This window comes from Parasteatoda tepidariorum, chromosome 5 (assembly GCF_043381705.1).
Source record: "Parasteatoda tepidariorum isolate YZ-2023 chromosome 5, CAS_Ptep_4.0, whole genome shotgun sequence".
NCBI lineage: Eukaryota > Metazoa > Arthropoda > Arachnida > Araneae > Theridiidae > Parasteatoda > Parasteatoda tepidariorum.
In genome coordinates this window covers 55,612,788-55,631,629 of record NC_092208.1, presented here as the reverse complement: position 1 = coordinate 55,631,629, position 18,842 = coordinate 55,612,788, and the positions used below count along the sequence as shown (strand labels likewise).

Here is an 18,842-nt window from a genome sequence, read left to right as displayed (position 1 = left end):
TCGGTTATGGCTCTGAGTGATTTGCTGAACTCATGTGAACGATTTTACTTCTTTGCCACCACATTTCTTGTATACTCCTCTCTTGCACTCGCGTCATTGTAAACGGCGTCATTTGTTGGCTTTCTGTAATTTGTAAACAATTCTTGAAAAAGAGTGATAATTCTACAGGTGAAATTATTACTTTAGAATTCCAATTGCAGCGTGATTCCGGTGTGTTTGGATCGACTTATTTAATATACATTCATTTATATTACATATTCATTCACATTTTCTTTGCGTCTAATTATAAAACGAAATCAAGGTGGTTTTATTAAATATGGGAAATAATATTAAGTACTACTTTAAAACATTTATTTCTGTTCAGAGTCTGTTACTGATGAGGTTATTTCATATCGGTTCGTGCTTGTATTTATTCATTCCCGATAATATATAAAAACTAAACCTCTACTAGATTAAGTTTTACACGCTACCTCGAAAAAGCTGACTTCGCAATTTTTTTTTTAATGGATATTATTTTATTTCAAACATTAATTTTTAAACGAAAATAAGAGTGAAAGGTGACTTTTGAGTTAGCTTTTTAACTGGTTTGATTCTTATTTTAATACAATTTTTTAGTTTAATATGGTTAAATTAAACCTCTTTAGTGATTAAACTGTTTTGAGTTGTGTAAAATTTTAAATCTGACAAATATATTTTTTCAGAAAATAACATTTGATTATAAGTTCACCTATAATTTAACAATGCAGAAAAAAAAACTAAAACCTATAAATTACCTTGTCAAAGGGACAAGAGCGGAGATATTGTTAATCAATGTTATTTCCTCCACTCTAGAATCTTATGAAACAAGCAAAAATAAAGGTCATCGCCCTATCAGAATCGGAGAAAATTGACAATTTCATGGTATTTTATAATTTCAATAGATTTTTTATGACAAAATTATTCCATATATACAGGGTGATTCTAAAAAGATGGGCAAAATTTTAGGAAGTGATAGTACACACCCAAACAAACAATTTTTATCAAAGAATGCATGGTCGAAAGCAAAACCGCTAGAGGGTGTCAAAGTTTATGTTCTTATATAAGGCAAAAACACACAAAGAACGATGAAGTTAAGTTATAAAAGCAAATTTAATGGCATGTGATTACAATAAGTGTTCAAAACAGTGGCCGGCAGCGGCTATGCACGCAGTACAACGGCGAAGAAAAGATAGGCGAACATTCTGAAACACACCAGGCATATCACGAACTTTCCCTGCAGCGGCCGAAAGCTTGGCGACAAGTAACGCAGCGCAGTAACTCGCAACAGGAATGGAGCTTTCACGTTTGCATCAAACAACTTTCCAAATACCCTAGCACCTTACCGTTTTGTTTTCGACCATGCATTCTTTGATAAAAATTCTTTGCTTGGTGTACTATCACTTCCTAAAATTTTGCCCATCTTTTTAGAATCACCCTGTATATATAGCAAACACTTTTTTTAAATCAAAATTTGGGTCTGGAATTATACTTTATCATCAAAATTTTGTTAAAAGCAAAACGCATTGATAAAACAAGCCAAAAAATCTAATATGACGAGGGCTCTTGTACATTATATAAAACAATAAACTTCGGTATTTTGTAGCATGCATCTACATAATGTTAAGTTTTATAATTCCCTTAAAACTTACGATAATTAAAAGTTAATTGTTGGTTACAATTAAATTATAAGATATTCCTTAATGAAGGATAAGCCTCAAAAAGTGGGAAATTTTATTTTAAAGACGCGAAGAAAGAAAAAAAAATTGAAATCTGAAAATGGGCTTAGTTTTACAAATATCAGTAAGGCAATCATTTTATCATAAAATGTGTAATTAGACCTATTGAATAAGAAGTGGTCTTTATAAGATAGTTTAAAGCTGTGATAAATAGACATTTATTTAAAAAGAAAAAAAAAGCATATTTAAGTTTTTGGATGATATCTAATGATTTTAACTTAATAAATTTAGACTTTTTCCACACAAGAAAAGCTAGTTATAGCTGTCCAACCATTAAATAATTTTTGTTTTATTATAAAAAAGTTTTTCTACATTGTCAAAGAAGAAAGAAAGAAATCTTTCAAATGGTGAAAATACAAGTAAGATTAGAAGTAAAATGTGCAATCATACGAAAAATCATAAATAATTTTTTTATCATTTCTATTTCTTCTTTTCAGATAATGCAGTCATGTCTTTTAAGTATGCTTCTTCTTTTTCTTATTTGTGTTATAATTAAATAGATTTACTTCTGCCTTTATCTTTTAATAAATACAAGGAAAGAAAGGTGTGCGCATGCCCAGTTGTAAACAGACAGGTGTGCCAAGAATGAAAACTGCTTTTTGATTCCCTCAGCATCGAGTTCACCAGCTAGTTCGGATGGTAACGATGGTTTTGTATTTTTGTTTGGTTCTATTTTCTATGCCTTAAGGGGGAGCAACATTGTGTTTATCTAAAATATTATGTTATTTCCAATAACTTTTCTTATCGTTAAGAAAATTAATTTACTGGGTTCATTACGTTTTATATATACGTGAGTAAGGCATTATTTCAATTTTAAAAATTACTTAAAATTTACTGTATTCCAAAAAATGTAGACATTTTCTTCAGAAAAATTAAAATCCAAGACTTTTTTTTTGTAACATAAAGCTTTGTTATGTATTGATAAATGTTATTTGAAAACTCCCCCAATTCTTTCCCGTTTGTTTCCCTCCTTTTTTGAAAGAAATGGGGGAGGGTGAATTAAAATTTACTGTATTATTCCAAAAATTCTAGACATTTTCTTCCGAAAATTTAAAATCCAAGATTTTTTTTTTTAACATAAAGCTTTGTTATGTATTTATAAGAGTTATTTGAAAATTCCCCAATACTTCCCCGTTTGTTTCCCCCTTTTTTGAAGAAAATGGGGGAGGGTGAATTAAGGAAAAGAATCGTATTTCTTCTAGACAGGCAAGTGAGGCATTGGTTTCTGATATATTTTTCCACGAAGAATTGGATAAAATCAACTCTGAAACGATCAGATTAATAGTTTAGAAGTTATAAACGTTTGATGCACAAAATGTAGAATCTTGTATTAACACATATTTACGCTTCTTACATTTCTTTACGAAAAGTGTATCCTGTGTATTTTTTCTCGCTTAACCGGATAAGACTAAACACAAATCAAAAGAGCTAGAATCTAAAAAGTTGCAATGGGCTTCATTTGTATAAAAAGAACTAATTTTGGATTGTACTTATTATAAAGATCTCTTATTACTATTATGCTAAAAACTTGAATTTTATTTCCTTTCATTCTGCGTTATATGTGACATTTGAAATTATACCTTTTGCGTTTAAATATCTCTTTGACCTAAGTAAAAAATGCACATAAATGCACGTCAAAAGTAATACTTGTAATATGTAAAAATACTTGCGCTTTTAAACTATTGGTTTTGTTGACTCGTCAATAGTTTCACTCGATTCAACGTAAATTTATAGCAATGTCAGATGCGTACAATAGGTACAAGTACAATTTTGTACTTTATGCCCTTATAACTTTTTAATTATTAGTCCAATCATCTGAATTGTTTTCAAGCATAAAAAAATACAATTGAAACAATGCCTTCCCGTCTAGAAGAAATTCAAATCATCCTAATTTCGCTAAAAAAAAAAGAAGAGGAAATGTACAGAAGAGATAAGGGGAGTTTTCTGGTATCACTTATTAAAACGTAGCAAAGCTTTCAGTGAAAAAAAAAATTGGGTACTAATTTTCTCCATAAAATACATTTTTCTATAATTACTAGACTATATGCTCTTTTACCAACCATTAACCTCCTAATTAGTTATAATAATTACTTATTACCACCCAGCCAAAAAAAAAAATTTCTTCTAATTAACAGTTACCCATTAATGAAAAGATCGCTATTTTTCATTAATATTAAATTTGTGAAATAAACTAAAAAAAATTCATAAAAATTCTACTTGATATTTATTTATTTTTTTAATCTTAGAAAGTTTGTTAAATTTTGAAACGCGATGCAGAGATCTGCTCGTGGCCCCCATAACATAGTAAGCCCTATAACTGAAGAATAAGTTTTGCTGGAAAGCAAACTTCTTCGCCTGCATGAAATAATGGTTAAAACAAACATAAATTTCTCTTTATTAGATTTAGAGTTTTCTGATGACAGAATGATAAGTTTTGAAAACTCTATTACAAACATTTCTTAAGAATGTATTCGAATAAAATAAATACAACAGACGTATTTCTTTTGATTTTGTCAGTATTGAAATTTTACTTGTTTCTTATAAATCTAACTTTATCAGTTTCCTAAAAACTAGCAATTTACAAATGCTCATGCACTTAAGAAAAACTCAAATAAATTAAAGAATTTTTTTTTCTCATTCATAGCCTTAAACAATTTTATTTTAAACAAAACCTGGTAAACATTCATTTTTGCTATGTTATAAATAAAAGGTTATTTTTAAAACTGAAAAATATTATTTTTACTCACATTATTCGTGCTATCAGAAGGCTGGTGAACAGTGTGCAGTGAATTTTAAATGTATGACTTTTTTAAAATTAGATATTTTCCAGGAACTATTCGACCAATTTCGCTCAAATTTCGTAATTTGACATGTAAAATTATAGTCTTTAAAATGATGGAAAAATTTTTATGCCTTACCATTCAAAAAATTTCAACTATTGTTAAACAAAATAATAAATATTTACTTAAAGTTTTTTTTTTTTTTTTTTTTNTTGATTTTTTTTTTTTTTTTTTTTTTTGCCCGAAATTATCTTTGGACTAATGAATTTTGCAAAAATTTCGCTAAAAAAGTTCTCGAGATATGGCAAAACACGCAAAAAAAGTAAAATTAACATTAATAGATCCAAACTTTGGATCGTTCTCCTGACCAGTTGGGATCCTATGGGACCATATTTTCCAGATTACAGCTACCCCCAATATTTTGGAGGTCAGAAATCAGAACCCGACCTTATGTTTATTCAGAGAAAGTACGTTTTATGCCCGTTTTCGTAACTTGAAATAACTTCTCCACTAATTAATTAGAATATTGAGCTAATTAATTAGCATTAGCATACTATTTAATTAGCATAATGACCAGATTTTAATATTTTTATTTTCGAAACTATAATAGATATTAAAATAAATGATGCACAAAATGAAATATGTCAAGTTTTTTTTAAAAAAAAATTTTATTTGTATTTTTTTATTTATTTTCTAACAAGTGTTGTTGTGTAACCCTTTCAATACATTACAAACATCGAATTTGTTATCAAGTTTGTTATACTCATTTTGTATTTTAACACTATCAATGATTCCTGAAGTTGCAAAACATCGAATTTGTTATCAAGTTTGTTATACTCATTTTGTATTTTAACACTATTAATGATTCCTGAAGTTGCAAAACTGAGTTCTTTAAGTTAAACTAAGACTAACTTTAACTAAGAATAAGGATATGAAATACAAAGGTTTAAAAATTAATATGAAAATATGACTAAACATTACCAAGATGAATTAAAGTAAAAGCTCCATTAAAGCCACGAAACTAGTTTGGTTGCCTGAAGGGCGTTTCGAATATTCACCTTTAACCCTTTGACACAGTATATCTTTATTAAACATATCTTTCATACTTTTTCATTATTTCGTCTTAAAATAAATGAAAAGTATTACATCGAGCCTTTCAATAATTTATGGTTGTGAAATGCTGGTATCTTTTTCTAAAAGTAAAATCTTCCAAACACTGCTCATTTCCAAGTAATATATATATTTTTTTAATTTGCACTTATTTGCAGCTAATTAAATCTCAGAGAAACAGTTATTCATCATTGAAATTACTTTAATTTACAAAATGGATTATTGATAAATTTTTGAATATCAATGAAAGAAAAATTAAAACTACTTTTTATGGATTTTATATTTTCGTACAAATATAATTCCGATATTCTACCAGATTATTTTTAGCTACTATTAAACTGTTTTTTATAATTAAAAAATCGTAAAATATATATTTGCTTGTAAATAGAGCGTTAGAAAAAAATATTTTTCCTATATTTTTAATCTCTTCTACATTTTGCTTGACTTCAAGAATAAGTTGATAGATTTTGATAATGTTTTTTGTCTCACCTAAACATTAATTTTCAATTCTTAATGCGTGAATTTTTAAAACTTCCTTCCTTTTTTAAAACTTCAGATTTGAAAAATAAATGCTTTCGCCGTCTTATCTTTCTTATTAATCGTTTTAATTTATATCTTTTTCAGGTTTTTCGATCTACAACTATTCCACGTACTTTGTAAAATTAATTTGTGAAATATCACGATGAAAAAGCTTTCATATCTCCTTCAAAAGGGATTCCAGATTTGTGCTAAAAGATCGTTTGCTGCATCGACTTTCAACACTCCATTATCTGGAAATGATATGCCTAGGGCTGGTGGAATAGCCACATTTATGAGGCTCCCTTTCCAGCCTCTTGCCGAGGGTATTTATAACTTCATGTTATACATCTAAAATTAGCTATCCTTTGATATTTCTTTAAGATTTAAAATTATCTTGAGTTTCCTGATGATTGGTTAGCATGCTAGCTATATATGGTTATTCTTGGGCCGCGATGGCTCTGGGGATAGATCGTTTGCCTCCCACTCATGTGACCTAGGTTTGAATCTCAGCGATGGCTGGTTAAAACGAATTTAGCTCCCAGCTCTTATTTGCCACAGTGCTGACGTAAAATATGAGGTATATGTATTATGAGTTAGAATCTCCTTGGGCCCGCGCTCTCCATGCATCGCAAATGTGGGCAAGTTTCATCAGAAAGTCTTCCACGAAGACTAGTTAGTCCCGATGCTTAATCCAGAAGTTCCCTTGTCTTCTAGGTTAGGTTCAAAATTGCAAGGCTACGGAGTTGAACATTGATAGCCACAAACTTGGAATCGGGTTGGCTGTTCAACGCCAGTTATAAAATAGTTACGCTTACTACGTAACAATAAGTAAGCATATGAATGCAGTATGTATAGCATGCNATTTTTTAAAAAAAAAGAACTCACACTTTCAGGAACATATTTTTTGGCAACAAGTACAGCAATGTTTCAGCTATTTTTCAACATAGACGCCACTACAATTGAGACACTTGTCGTATCGTGGGATCAACTTTTGTATCCCTCTGTCGTAGAATCCTGCCACCTGTGAATGGAACCAGCGTGTGACAGACGTCTACCGTTACTGCAAAACACTGCGGAAATTGTGACTTGCTATTCAAAACAAGAATCGTGGAATGTTTACTGCAGGTGTTGCGCTCCTCCATGACAATGCTTGTCCACATACGGCATGACGCACAGCAACTGTTTTGACGGAATTTGGCCGGGAGTTGTTTGATCATCCACCGTACAGCCCTGATATTGCTCTCAGTGATTTTCACGTTTTCTGCACCTCAAGAAATTCCCGTCCTTCGGTGAGCGTTTTGGCAACGACGAAGAACTGAAGACGTCTGTCACACGTTGGATCCATTCACAGGCGGCAGCGTTATACAAAAGTTAATTCCACGATACGACAAGTGTCTCAATTCTGGTGGTGGCTATGTTGAAAAATAGCTGAAACATTGTTCGACTTGTTGCCAATAAATATGTTCTTTCAGGAACATATTTATTGCGAGTTCGTTTTTTTTTTTATAAATTAGGGAAACTTACTTTCTGAATGCGCCTCGTAACTGTGTAAATGGTTTATCGTAAATGGTTAATCACTTAAATACAGCTAGAGAGTTGGCTGTTTTTGATTTCTACAAAAGAAATCTGCTCTCATTTTTCCAAGTTTATTTTTTAAAGAAACTACTTTTGACACCTGAAAAACCACTGGTTTGTAATATACTTTGATTGTGAATGATAGTAAGTGCCTTTTCTTTTCCTTTTTATTATTTTAACCACCAGAAAAGAATATATATCTTGGGTTTCCTGATGATATACTCTTGAGCCGCGATGGCTCAGGGGATAGATCGTTTGTCTCCCACTCAGGTGGCTGGTTGAAACGAATTCGGCTCCCAGCTCGCACTTGCCACAGTGCTGACGCTAAATACTCTCTGTGGTATATGTATTATGAGTTAGAATCTCCTTGCGCACGGGCTCTCCATGTATCGCAAATGTGGACTAGTTCCGTCAAAAAGTCTTCCGCGAAGACTAGTTAGTCCCGATGCTTAATCCAGAAGTTCCCTTGTCTTCTAGGTTAGGTTCAAATTTGCAAGGCAACGGAGTTGAACATTGATAGCCGTACACTTGGAATTGAGTCGGTTGTTCAACGTCAGTTATAAAATAGTTACCCTTGCTAGTTAACAATAAGCAAGCGTATGAATGCAGTATGTATGGCGTACCTTAAAGCGCGACCTCCCCCTCCCCGCTGTTTACGTGTTTTTAAAACCGATTTTGTTTGAAATTTAAAATTTTGCACTTATATTCTTTCTTATTATTAGTTTTCATATGTTTTTAGGGAACTAGGATTTCGAAATGAAAATTGCTTAAAATTTTATTACGCTGATCAATATAATGTATTCATTTGCTAATTAATTTAATGAATTCATTAAACAATTTAATGTATTTATTTAAAAGAAAATGCATTCTCTATATTTCTGAGAAAGAGGTTCACGAGGAAGATGTTTCAAAGTCATGAATGAAGAAAATTTTTAAAATCTTAACCAATATTAATTATTTTATTATATTTCATATTTTAATCAGTAAATAATATGAAAAATTGAATTAATAAAAAGCAGTTTTTAGACAATATTTTTTTAAAAACTGCACAAATATTCTAAAAAAATACTTTTCAGGAGGTAAAATCAAAAAACGTTAAGGAAACGAGGCATATTTTACTTCAATATACTACCAGAAAGTCCCTTTTTTTGTATTTTCTATTCTTCTTTAAATTTTTTTAATAATACATTATTTTCCAGTTTTTGATTCTTTTCACAATAAAAAAGTGGTTTGAAATACCTCTTTTTGTAATTAGTTTTATTTCATACTTACGTCTAAGTTTGTAAATGAAGGAATCACATTTTTACAAACAAACTATAACTTAGGCTAATTTTTTTTTTTTTTTTCATTCTCTCTCTCTTTTTGTAATTTTCTTAGGTTTAGACGTTGGTATATTAGGCATACCAATGGACTGCGGTACATCTAATCGATCCGGTACTCGATTTGGACCTCGTCAAATACGAGCGGAATCATCACTTTTGAGACCTTGCAATTCTAGTACAGGTATATGAATAAAATTGACTGTTATTATTCCAATTCAATTAAAAAACAAAACAATTAAATGAGATATTTTTATTTAGTTAGTGAATGAATTGTAATAAGTTTTTAAAAAAAGTTGTTTTTTTTTTTAATATTTATCCTTTTTAACAACTACAGTGCATAAGAAAAAATCAAATGATCAAAAGAAGATTATGCTATGTGTTAAAACAGTGGTTCCAGCAGTGTACATGCTTCTAAAGGAATGGTAAATCATTCTGAATAATTTTTTAAGATAATAATCGGTTTTTTGTGTGAGCAGTTGTAATTCTTAGTTAGTTATAACTAAGTTATAACTCAATTTATTAAATACGTGAAAAAAAGTACTCAAAATAAAGTTTTTTTTTAATAATTTATTAGTCATCCAAAATAATAAAAGTAACCAATATTCCAAAAAATTCCATCAATAAAAAAAATATCGAAAATCCAATAATGCTTATTTTTTTGTTTTTAATGTTCTATTTTTTCACTATTTTTCGATAATTAAACATGTGAGTGTAAAAGCTTTGACTCATGATTATTAAACGTGTTAACTTCAAGTATTCTATAAAACAAAACCATTTTTTATGCTTTGATTAAATTACTATTTAATATATTTCAGCTCATAATTATTCAAATTTAACAAATAAGTTTTGCAAAATGTTAAGTCACAAAATATTCTTTTGCCAATATATAAAAATTAAAAAATTTTACAAATAATAACACATTAACCAACAAACATTATGAAAAACTTGTGAAATCGTTTCCAAATTTCGGGCTTTATTATAGAATAACTATGTAGACATTGACATGGCCCATGTATAAACTTGTACTACAATTGAGAAAATTTCCATTATTATTAAATTAGGTAAAAAAAAAAAAATTTAATAACTTAGCATTGAAAAGTTTCATTATTTTAATAGTTTTGTAAAAGTTGTAAAGATTTTGTTTGATTTTCTTCCGTTAGTTACAGCAATATGATCAAAAATGAAAATCCAAAGCATCTTACGATTTTTGGTTCTCCGAAAATCTTGCTTCCATATGAAGCAGGAAAGCAATATATATTTCTTTCGGGGGAGGAGGACCTCTCATTTCACACAAGATTTTTGAGCTTTTCTAAATTTTCAAGGAGCCTCAGGTCAAAATTTTTGGATTCTAGAAAAATATATCTGCTGATTTAATACCTAACTTTTGTTGTATTTTGAAAACTTCCCGAGTTATTTATTTATTCCCACATATTCTGAAGCACATAATTATGATAGTTTTACCATTCATCTCAAAGACAATATTTTTAACTTGCGTTCACAATTTCGCCAATTTTATTGTATCTGGCACCTAAAAAATAAGAGAGAACTAAATTTGTGGTTAATTTATCTGACTGAAAATTAAGTAATGTTAAAATTACAAAATGTTTCAAATTTGAAAATATCAAAATTTTTAATGATTTTTATAATAAATAATGAGTTATTTATTATAACTCATTGAGTTTACTTTGTTTAGGCAAGTGGATTTATGCTTAGCTATAGCAAATTTTTTAAACTCTTTTCTGAGTCATAAAACAAATATGTACCTATAGTAAAGTATAACTTTAAATTTTTAAGCAAAAATGAAGAAAAAATTAACATTTGAAGCACGTATTAAGTCAGAAATAAAAGTATTAACAAAACAAAAAAAATCCATGCTACATTTTAAAGAATTCGATCATACTGGGGAACAAATTTTTTTTCTTCTGTTGCATGACATTATTTAACAAATATTAGCTACTTTTGTATTTCTGATTTCAAATCAGCAAATGATTGCTTTCTCCAAGCTACAGTTTTTTTAACAATATTTTTAATCCATTTCTTCTCGAAATGTGCAAGTTTGAAAACGTTATATATAACAGGGGATCGCCTGTTGCGACAAACTTCTGAGGGAGTTAAGGAACGTCTTCAGGATTAAAACTGCATAGGAACCAGTGCCCGGAAATATCATCATACGTTGCTAAGCGAGCTTCCCAATTATAAACTGTTTCTTCGTGTGCTTCTGAATAGGTGTTAATAGGAAAGCGCCGCTAGCCGCGTATAACGACATCTTCGGATTTTATTTTCTATTCATTTCTATTAATTCCTCTAGAAGTTTGTCGCCCCATTTACACGACCCCTGTTATAACTTGTACAGTTCGATAAAAAATAGACAAAAATGTCATTTTAAAAAAAAAAAAATTGTAGCATTAAGAGTAAAGCTAATTTCATATTTGAAATCCCCACACCTGAAATAGGAAAGCTCCAGCATTAGTATAAATGCAACAAAAAATTTACTCCCTAGTGTTATCTATAAACTCATATACACAAAATATAAATCTATCAATAAACCCAACTGTATCGATGGAACGGGATTTCAAAATACTGTTTCTTGGTAAAGGTGATTAAAGTTTACAGTTTCAACTCCTCCAAAAATGAGAATTTCGAAAAATTCTATTTAAATCCTAACACTTGCAAACTTCTTATTTAATTCCTAACTTAATTCTAAACACTTAATCCTACTACATTTTACGTACTACAACATATAAGCTGTAACAAAAAGTAAAATAGAGAAAGAAGCTTTTTAAAAAAAAATGTTTAAGAACGTATTCGACATTAACGAAAGTTTTCGAATACATTCGATGCCTATTAATACCTATTCCTTCTTTTATATTTAAATAAAGCATTTAATACGTACGAAAAGTTGAGATTTTTAAATGCTGGTGCTTTTCCTAAAATATCTGCGAGTGATCAAGAGATCATATCAACTGCTAAAAGGTATAGAAAAAAAGCTATAATTGAATTTAAGTTATGTTTATTTAAAAATAATAACAAAAATACTTATTCATAACATTTTTCTAATGAATGCGAAAAAGTATCTGTTTCCTTCTCCCAAATTTCATAATGAAATTCCTTTCAATAGAAAATGGTAAAATGTTGCAAAATTAAATATATATCACAATCCGCATTGTGAAAAATCCCATAAAAATCAGCTTGATATCTTAGAGAAATATAGTGATATGGCCATTTTTATATCACTGAGATAAATATTTTTTATGTTCTCAAACCTTTGGCAGTATAACACACATAAACATATCAATGACTACTCGGAAATCGTGATGTAGTAAACCAAAAATGTTTTCCTGAACAATTTTAAAATGTGGCTTATCATTACATTGCCCCAAGCTCCTGTAATATGCAAGAAAATAGTTTTGATTTATTGTATTAAATGCTTTCACAAATAGTTTTGTTTAACGTTGAATTTCAACACTATTTGTAATTATTTGATCAAAAACTACAAATGTTTCAAAAATATACAAACCGGACATAACAATTGACATGTTTTAAGCGCTCAAAAACAGGCGCCCATTTTCAAGACTTATCAGGAATGAATGGGGCACCATACATATGTCCATTATCAAGAATTCGAAAAATCATCAATTGTTAATCGTTGTTGGAATCTTGGGCATAAATTTAATTTCGACAATGATAAAATTATTTCTACCGCAATCACATCAGTTCAACTTGATGGCCCGGAATTTTGTTTTATTCTTATGAATGTTGATTCTATTGTGAAGACATTAGTTCCTCACCACTCTCCATAGCGCTTGGAAATGCGTTTTACCCTGATTCGCCCCTCTCGCCCACTATGATTTTTCTTGTTCTGTTTTTCATCTTTCATCTCTTTCGGCTATTGTGGTTTTTCTAGTTTTGTTTCCCACTTTTATTTTTCCATTTTTTGTTAGAAACTTTAAGTTTTATATTTCAAATTACTTCTGCATTTTTCTTTCACGTCTGGCAAGTCTTGAAAATGGGAGCCTGTTTTTGAGCGCTTGAAATATGTCGACTATTATTTCAGATTTGTATATTTTTGAAGCAAATGAAGTTTTCAATCAAATGATACCTAATACCGCTACAGCTTCTTTGGATTATTTATTTAATGTTTGCAATTCTCAGTCATTTCAATAATATTTGAAAAAGCAGGTTTAGGATTTTTAACATTTCGATTTAAAAACATTTAGAATTTTTAATTAATATAACATAAAAAATTAATATCTAATTTTAAAATTATAACCTCTTTTAGGTGTAAATCCATTTTCTGTTTTGCAAATTGCTGACATTGGAGATGTCCCGGTCACCATTTATGATATCCAAAAAGCGATACAAGACATCAGAGCTTTCATTCTTAAAGTGCTGGCCAAAAATTGTACTCCAATAACTATGGGCGGAGACCACACTATTACGTACCCGATACTGCAAGCTATTAAGGTACTGCCAAATTTTAAACATATAAGTTTATCTTAAAAAAGCTGAGAATACCAATTATGATAAAAAGAGATTATATTTACTAAACATGAAATTTACTCCCAATATGTATTTCTCTATTCCCTGAAAATAATTGCTTGAATTGAAAATAACTTCATTCGCTTTAAAAATATATAAATAGAAAATTACAGTCGCCGTGTTTCAAGCGCTCTAAAACAGGCGCCTATATTCAAGACTTGCCGAACGGGGAGGAAAAGAAACAAAAATGATTTGAAATATAAAAACGCTATGTCACTAACGAAAAATGGAAAAATAAGGGTGAACAACAAAATCCACAGTAGCTGAAAAAGGAAAAAAAATAAAAAACAGAACAAGAAAAACCACAGTGGTCGAGGGGCGCAAATCAAGGTAAAATACATTTCCATGCGCTACGAAGACGTGGTGAGGAAGTAATATCGTTTACAAGGGAATTATTTAAAGAATTTCTGTAGTTAGTGTTGGTTAAATACGCAATTTTACTCAGTGTGATTTGTTTATTTATTTATTTATTTATTTATTTATTTTTTTTTGCAATATGTTAATTAAATTATATAAAGCTAAATTACGAGCCCCACAGGGCCGCTAAATATTAAAAACTAAATGGCAATTAAAAATTTGCTTGTAACTCGCCATCCTATCGTCAGTTTTTTCGCCAGAAATTCACCCCCATTTTCCTTTCCATTTCTCGCTTTTTTTTAAATTTATTTGACAAGAAAACTAATAATTCCAGAAACGTTCAGGTTATCTTACTCTAAGGGGACTAAATTTGGTTATCCAAAGGTTAATTAGGCTGATAATAATTAAAAGTTATCTAAGTAAAAACAAGTTTCTTTTTTTTTCTTTTTTTTTTTGTTGAATGCGTTCCATACAGTACTTGAATTTTGCTTAGACCTACTTGGAAAGGTCAGAAAAGTATTTCTTTATTTTAGAAATTAACCCTGTAGTGTTTACCATATTTTGAGAAATGCTTCAAGAAAAATGCTTCAGAAATCAAATTTTAAAACAAATTTGTAAAAAAATTTCGTATTTTTATTTTTAGGAGAAGTACGGACCCGTTGGTTTGATTCATGTTGATGCGCATGCTGACGTGAACGAATCGATGATGGATTGCAAAATTGCTCATGGAACGCCTTTCCGGAGAGCTGTAGAAGAAGGCCTATTGGACAGAAAGAGGGTTGTGCAAATAGGACTAAGAGGAACCTCCTATACTCCACATGATTATCAGTATTGCATCGATCAGGTAAAATGATCGTCTTGCATAAGCAATACAAACTGACATTGTACGACATTGAGGAGAACTCCTCCAGACTGAAAATCTGGGGCTGTCTGCTGCTATGGTAACAAGCGAGAGCGCATTTCTAATGGGGGTGAAATGGTGGAAAGAAGGTGTCGATTGGTTTATTCACGAGAACTTAAGCTAAGATAAAGACAAAACTATTCACCCCACACCCCTATTCGAAGTGACCTTTCCTCGTAACCATAGTTCCGGCCACGACGCGAGACGGGTATCTGGAGGAGTTCTCCTGAAAGCCGCACTGTACATACAATGATATCTCTGTTTTATAAACATTTCATTTAATTTACATATATTATGATTTTGTTCCTACAAGATTATAAACTTAAGTGTTTGAAGAAGCAACATATTTCATATTCTAACATAATCTATCATCTAATTCTAACATCTTCATTCTAATATAAATTCGTAACACGAATAAAAGCTAAATTAAATGGATAGAAAATGGGGGGAAAGCATAGCTCGCCGATCTTTGTTGGTAAAACGCATCTCTCTTGAGTGTCATTGAAACTAAAATGTAGCACTTAGTTATTATTGAACCTTCGTAAATTAATAAGTATAACTTAAACAAAAATATTGAACAGTTTATTTGTTTATGGAAACTATTCACCTTTAACCACCAGTTTTTAAACTTTCACTTCTGCCCACCCTATAGTTCAGCTTGTTTTTGCCTTCCGTAATCCATATGAGAAAAGAACTTTCAATCAGAAATGTGTAAGCATGTACATTTTAGTGTTCATGCTATGACTGCTCACTAGCTTGATATATCAGTCTTCATGTCTTTCAAGAGAGAAATGAATTTTATCTGTTTTTTTTAACAATTTTCGCATTAGTAATTTATATAAAATTGATATTTCTCAAACTAAGTTTATTTTTTCTTTTAAGAATTCTTATTTAGTAAATTCTGGAATATTGAATGTAGCATTATAAGACCTGCATAACCCACCATAAATAAAACGTGGATCATTCGAACTTGTTTAATTAAAAATTCTGGATAGTTCAAATTTTTTGCTCTGTCTCTAGAATTCCACATAAAAGTAATGCTAAAAAGTATAGTATCGTTCTAATTTTATTTTGGTTGATTCGAATTTTTTATTCGAAAGCAAAATATTTCCATAAAAATTTTACCTGAACCGATTTTTCTTGGAAAAACAAGGAAGTATACGCACTACCTACAATTGTCCGAGACGCGTTTGGCTGAATATGTAGAAACTATATGCTGCTGGCACATGCGTGAATCGTATTCACATGCGATAGCATTATGCAAATCACATGCAATGAAAATGCTCCATTAGAGACCCGTACGCTTTTTGCGAAAGATTTAAGATGGTTAAGGTTTAAAACTCAAAATGTTAAACATTTTGAGTTTGGAAAATGTATACATTTTGAGAATGCTATTTTTATGCTTTTCTGTCTTTTTTTATGCATCATCATTATTAGTAGTATTTTAAGATTTGAATTTTTTTTTCTTTGAATTTTCTAAAAATTGATTTGAAAAATTTGTACCCAATTAGCTTTCATAAATGAATTTTAAAAAATTATTACTATATCTAGTTCTTTCTATATCTAGTTCTTTCTATATCTAACTCTACTAGATTCTTCTAGATAGAAACTTTTACAGTTAAGAGGAATATTTTCAAACTGAACAAAATAAATTAATTATTCTATTTCCAGGGCTTTCGAATAGTCTTAGCAGATGAGTGCTGGTATACATCCTTAGCACCTCTTATGAATGATATCAAAAAACAGATGGGTAATGGACCAGTGTACGTGTCATTGGATATAGATGCATTAGATCCTTCTTTTGCTCCTGGAACCGGTAAATTAAACTTAATATACTTTACTATAGTTATGCTTTTTTCAACATCTACAATATGCATGTTATTATAAATGCGGACATTTTGACAGTTTTAGTACTTTTTCATATATATCTAGTATATTAATTTAGTTCTGTTTTAAATTAAGTTAATTAACTTCGTATTTCCTTTTTTGTTTTATTTCATTATCCTAAATATGCTTTGACTATCATATTGAATAATTATATAGATAAATAGACCAAAAAGTTTTCCATTTAGAAGACATGCTCTATGCTGCAGTACGTAGTACGTTGAAATGTCATGATTAATTTTTTTTGATATTTTAGTTAACACCTATTAAGCTTAAATTTAAAACTTTAGGAACGCCAGAAATTGGTGGCCTGACTACAATACAGATGTTGGAAATCATTAGAGGTCTAAATGGATTGAACATCATTGGAGGAGACTTGGTGGAAGTAAGAAAGCATGCAAAATTAAATATGGCACACTAAATTAAAATGTTGGATAAATGTAACGATTAAATATGGTATAGGGAGAAAGTATCTATATATACTTTCCCCCTATCCCATATTTAATTATTACATTAATCCAACATTTTTTATGTATATACATATATTTATATTTATACTAGAGTTATTATTCTAACTTTACTGTACTACAAATAAAAGATAATATGCAACAATTTTGTGGGGGGTGAATTGTTATCGACAATGTCAACCTTCGTCTATGTAAAGGTACCCCAACATAGAATCGAGTTAACTTGTCTTATATACTAGTGAATTGGAATTTTATTTTGTAGTGGTAGACACACTACAGTACTCCCCCACCAGAATTTTATCTGTGATGGAATTCGATGAACGGATACCACTAGTTAATTCATTGCTGTTTTGAGAAAAGCCGGGAGAGCTGTATTAAGATCACCGTACTTTTGAGTGCTGATCGTGAGAGCTGTATTAAGTTCACGGTCGTGGTCGCTCCTGTGTTTGCCTTTAGCAGTCGAGTAATACGTTGTACGTTATGTGTGATCGAGACTGAGTAGCAACAGCACGAGGAATTGGGTAATGTCGCAGTCACAAGTCAACTGTTTAATGTGAACAATCCATCGAAGTAGTCGTGTTCAAATCGAAGTGGGAGTTTCTGTCAAGGTTAGGCGTGTTCAAATCGAAGGAGTTTCTGTCAAGATAGGCGTGTTCACATCACGTCCGAAGGTCACCAATGTGGGGACAGTAGTTATCGATCATGTCAACCTTCATCTATGGAAAGGTATCCTAACGTAGAATCGAGTTAACTTGTCTTATATACTAGTGAATTGGAATTGTATCTTTGTAGTAGTAGTTGCACTACAAATACTACTCTTATTGTATTTTGTAAATACATTTAATTTCAAATTTTAGTTGTGTACTAAAAAAAACATTTCTACTTTTGTATATTATTCATAACTTTTTGTTATATTTTTAAATGAAAGCAACTTGTTTCCTTACAGGTTTCACCTCCTTATGATCCAAGTGGAAACACAGCTTTGACAGCTGCAAATATGATATTTGAATTACTGTGCATTCTTTCTGTTAATAAATAAACATATTAAATTTTTTCAATACTTGTAACATTTTGTGTGATTTTCTGCATATTTTCATTTTAATAAAGAAATATTTTTTTAAACGCAATTTGTTTTATCACATACTAGGTTCTTTAATATTCGAACAATGTACTTTATTATTTTTGATTTTTTAGGATTTTGATGGAAAAATATAACTTTAGAGGAAATTTAAGCGTCTTTTAACCTCCTCAATAACTAGAAATCTTAAAAATTCCCCTCTAATATTTTAAACAAATAAAGAATGATGCATTATCAATTTAAATTTATTAAAGGTATAAACAAGTTAAGAGATGGAAAAAAAATTATCATTTAACAAGTGGAACAGATTTTTTATTTTTTAGCGTGTGTAGTTTTGAGAGTTATTGTAACTGTGTGTTTTAAATTCGTCCCCCTCAAAAAAGACTTACACGCCCATCGGGAATTACATAAAAGCGAAATAGATTTTTACATTTTCTAAAGGACCCAGGATCTTATGTGCTTCGTAGTTACTGCAAATTTCACGGAAATCAGCGACAAAAACCTTTCTTTTTATAAAAAAGTAAGTTGGGTAAAAATGTAATGTTGGATAAAAATC

General features: G+C 30.2%; 1 protein-coding gene across 2 annotated transcripts; it reads left to right on the top strand.

Annotated features, from left to right (window-relative positions):
• Window positions 1–2,298: 2,298 nt before the first annotated feature.
• Window positions 2,299–18,335, top strand: LOC107447665 (agmatinase, mitochondrial). Of its 2 annotated transcripts, none has more exons than XM_071180842.1 (8): window positions 2,299–2,393; window positions 6,269–6,486; window positions 9,116–9,241; window positions 13,340–13,524; window positions 14,600–14,800; window positions 16,529–16,673; window positions 17,032–17,126; window positions 18,155–18,335. In XM_071180842.1, the coding sequence occupies exons 2-8, from the start codon at window positions 6,327–6,329 to the stop codon at window positions 18,245–18,247; spliced, it is 1,005 nt and encodes a 334-aa protein (XP_071036943.1). In that variant the 5' UTR covers window positions 2,299–2,393; window positions 6,269–6,326; the 3' UTR covers window positions 18,248–18,335. The 2 variants fall into 2 exon arrangements, with proteins under 2 accessions (XP_071036943.1, XP_042900317.1); XM_043044383.2 differs by having other exon boundaries at window positions 2,312–2,402.
• The last annotated feature ends 507 nt before the right edge of the window (window positions 18,336–18,842 follow it).

Coding starts and splice junctions, on each gene's coding strand:
- LOC107447665 (XM_071180842.1), top strand. CDS start 6,327: ATGAAAAAGCTTTCATATCTCCTTCAAAAGGGATTCCAGATTTGTGCT. Junction 14,801..16,528: donor ATCAGTATTGCATCGATCAG/GTAAAATGATCG, acceptor TTCTATTTCCAG/GGCTTTCGAATAGTCTTAGC. Junction 17,127..18,154: donor TTGGAGGAGACTTGGTGGAA/GTAAGAAAGCAT, acceptor GTTTCCTTACAG/GTTTCACCTCCTTATGATCC.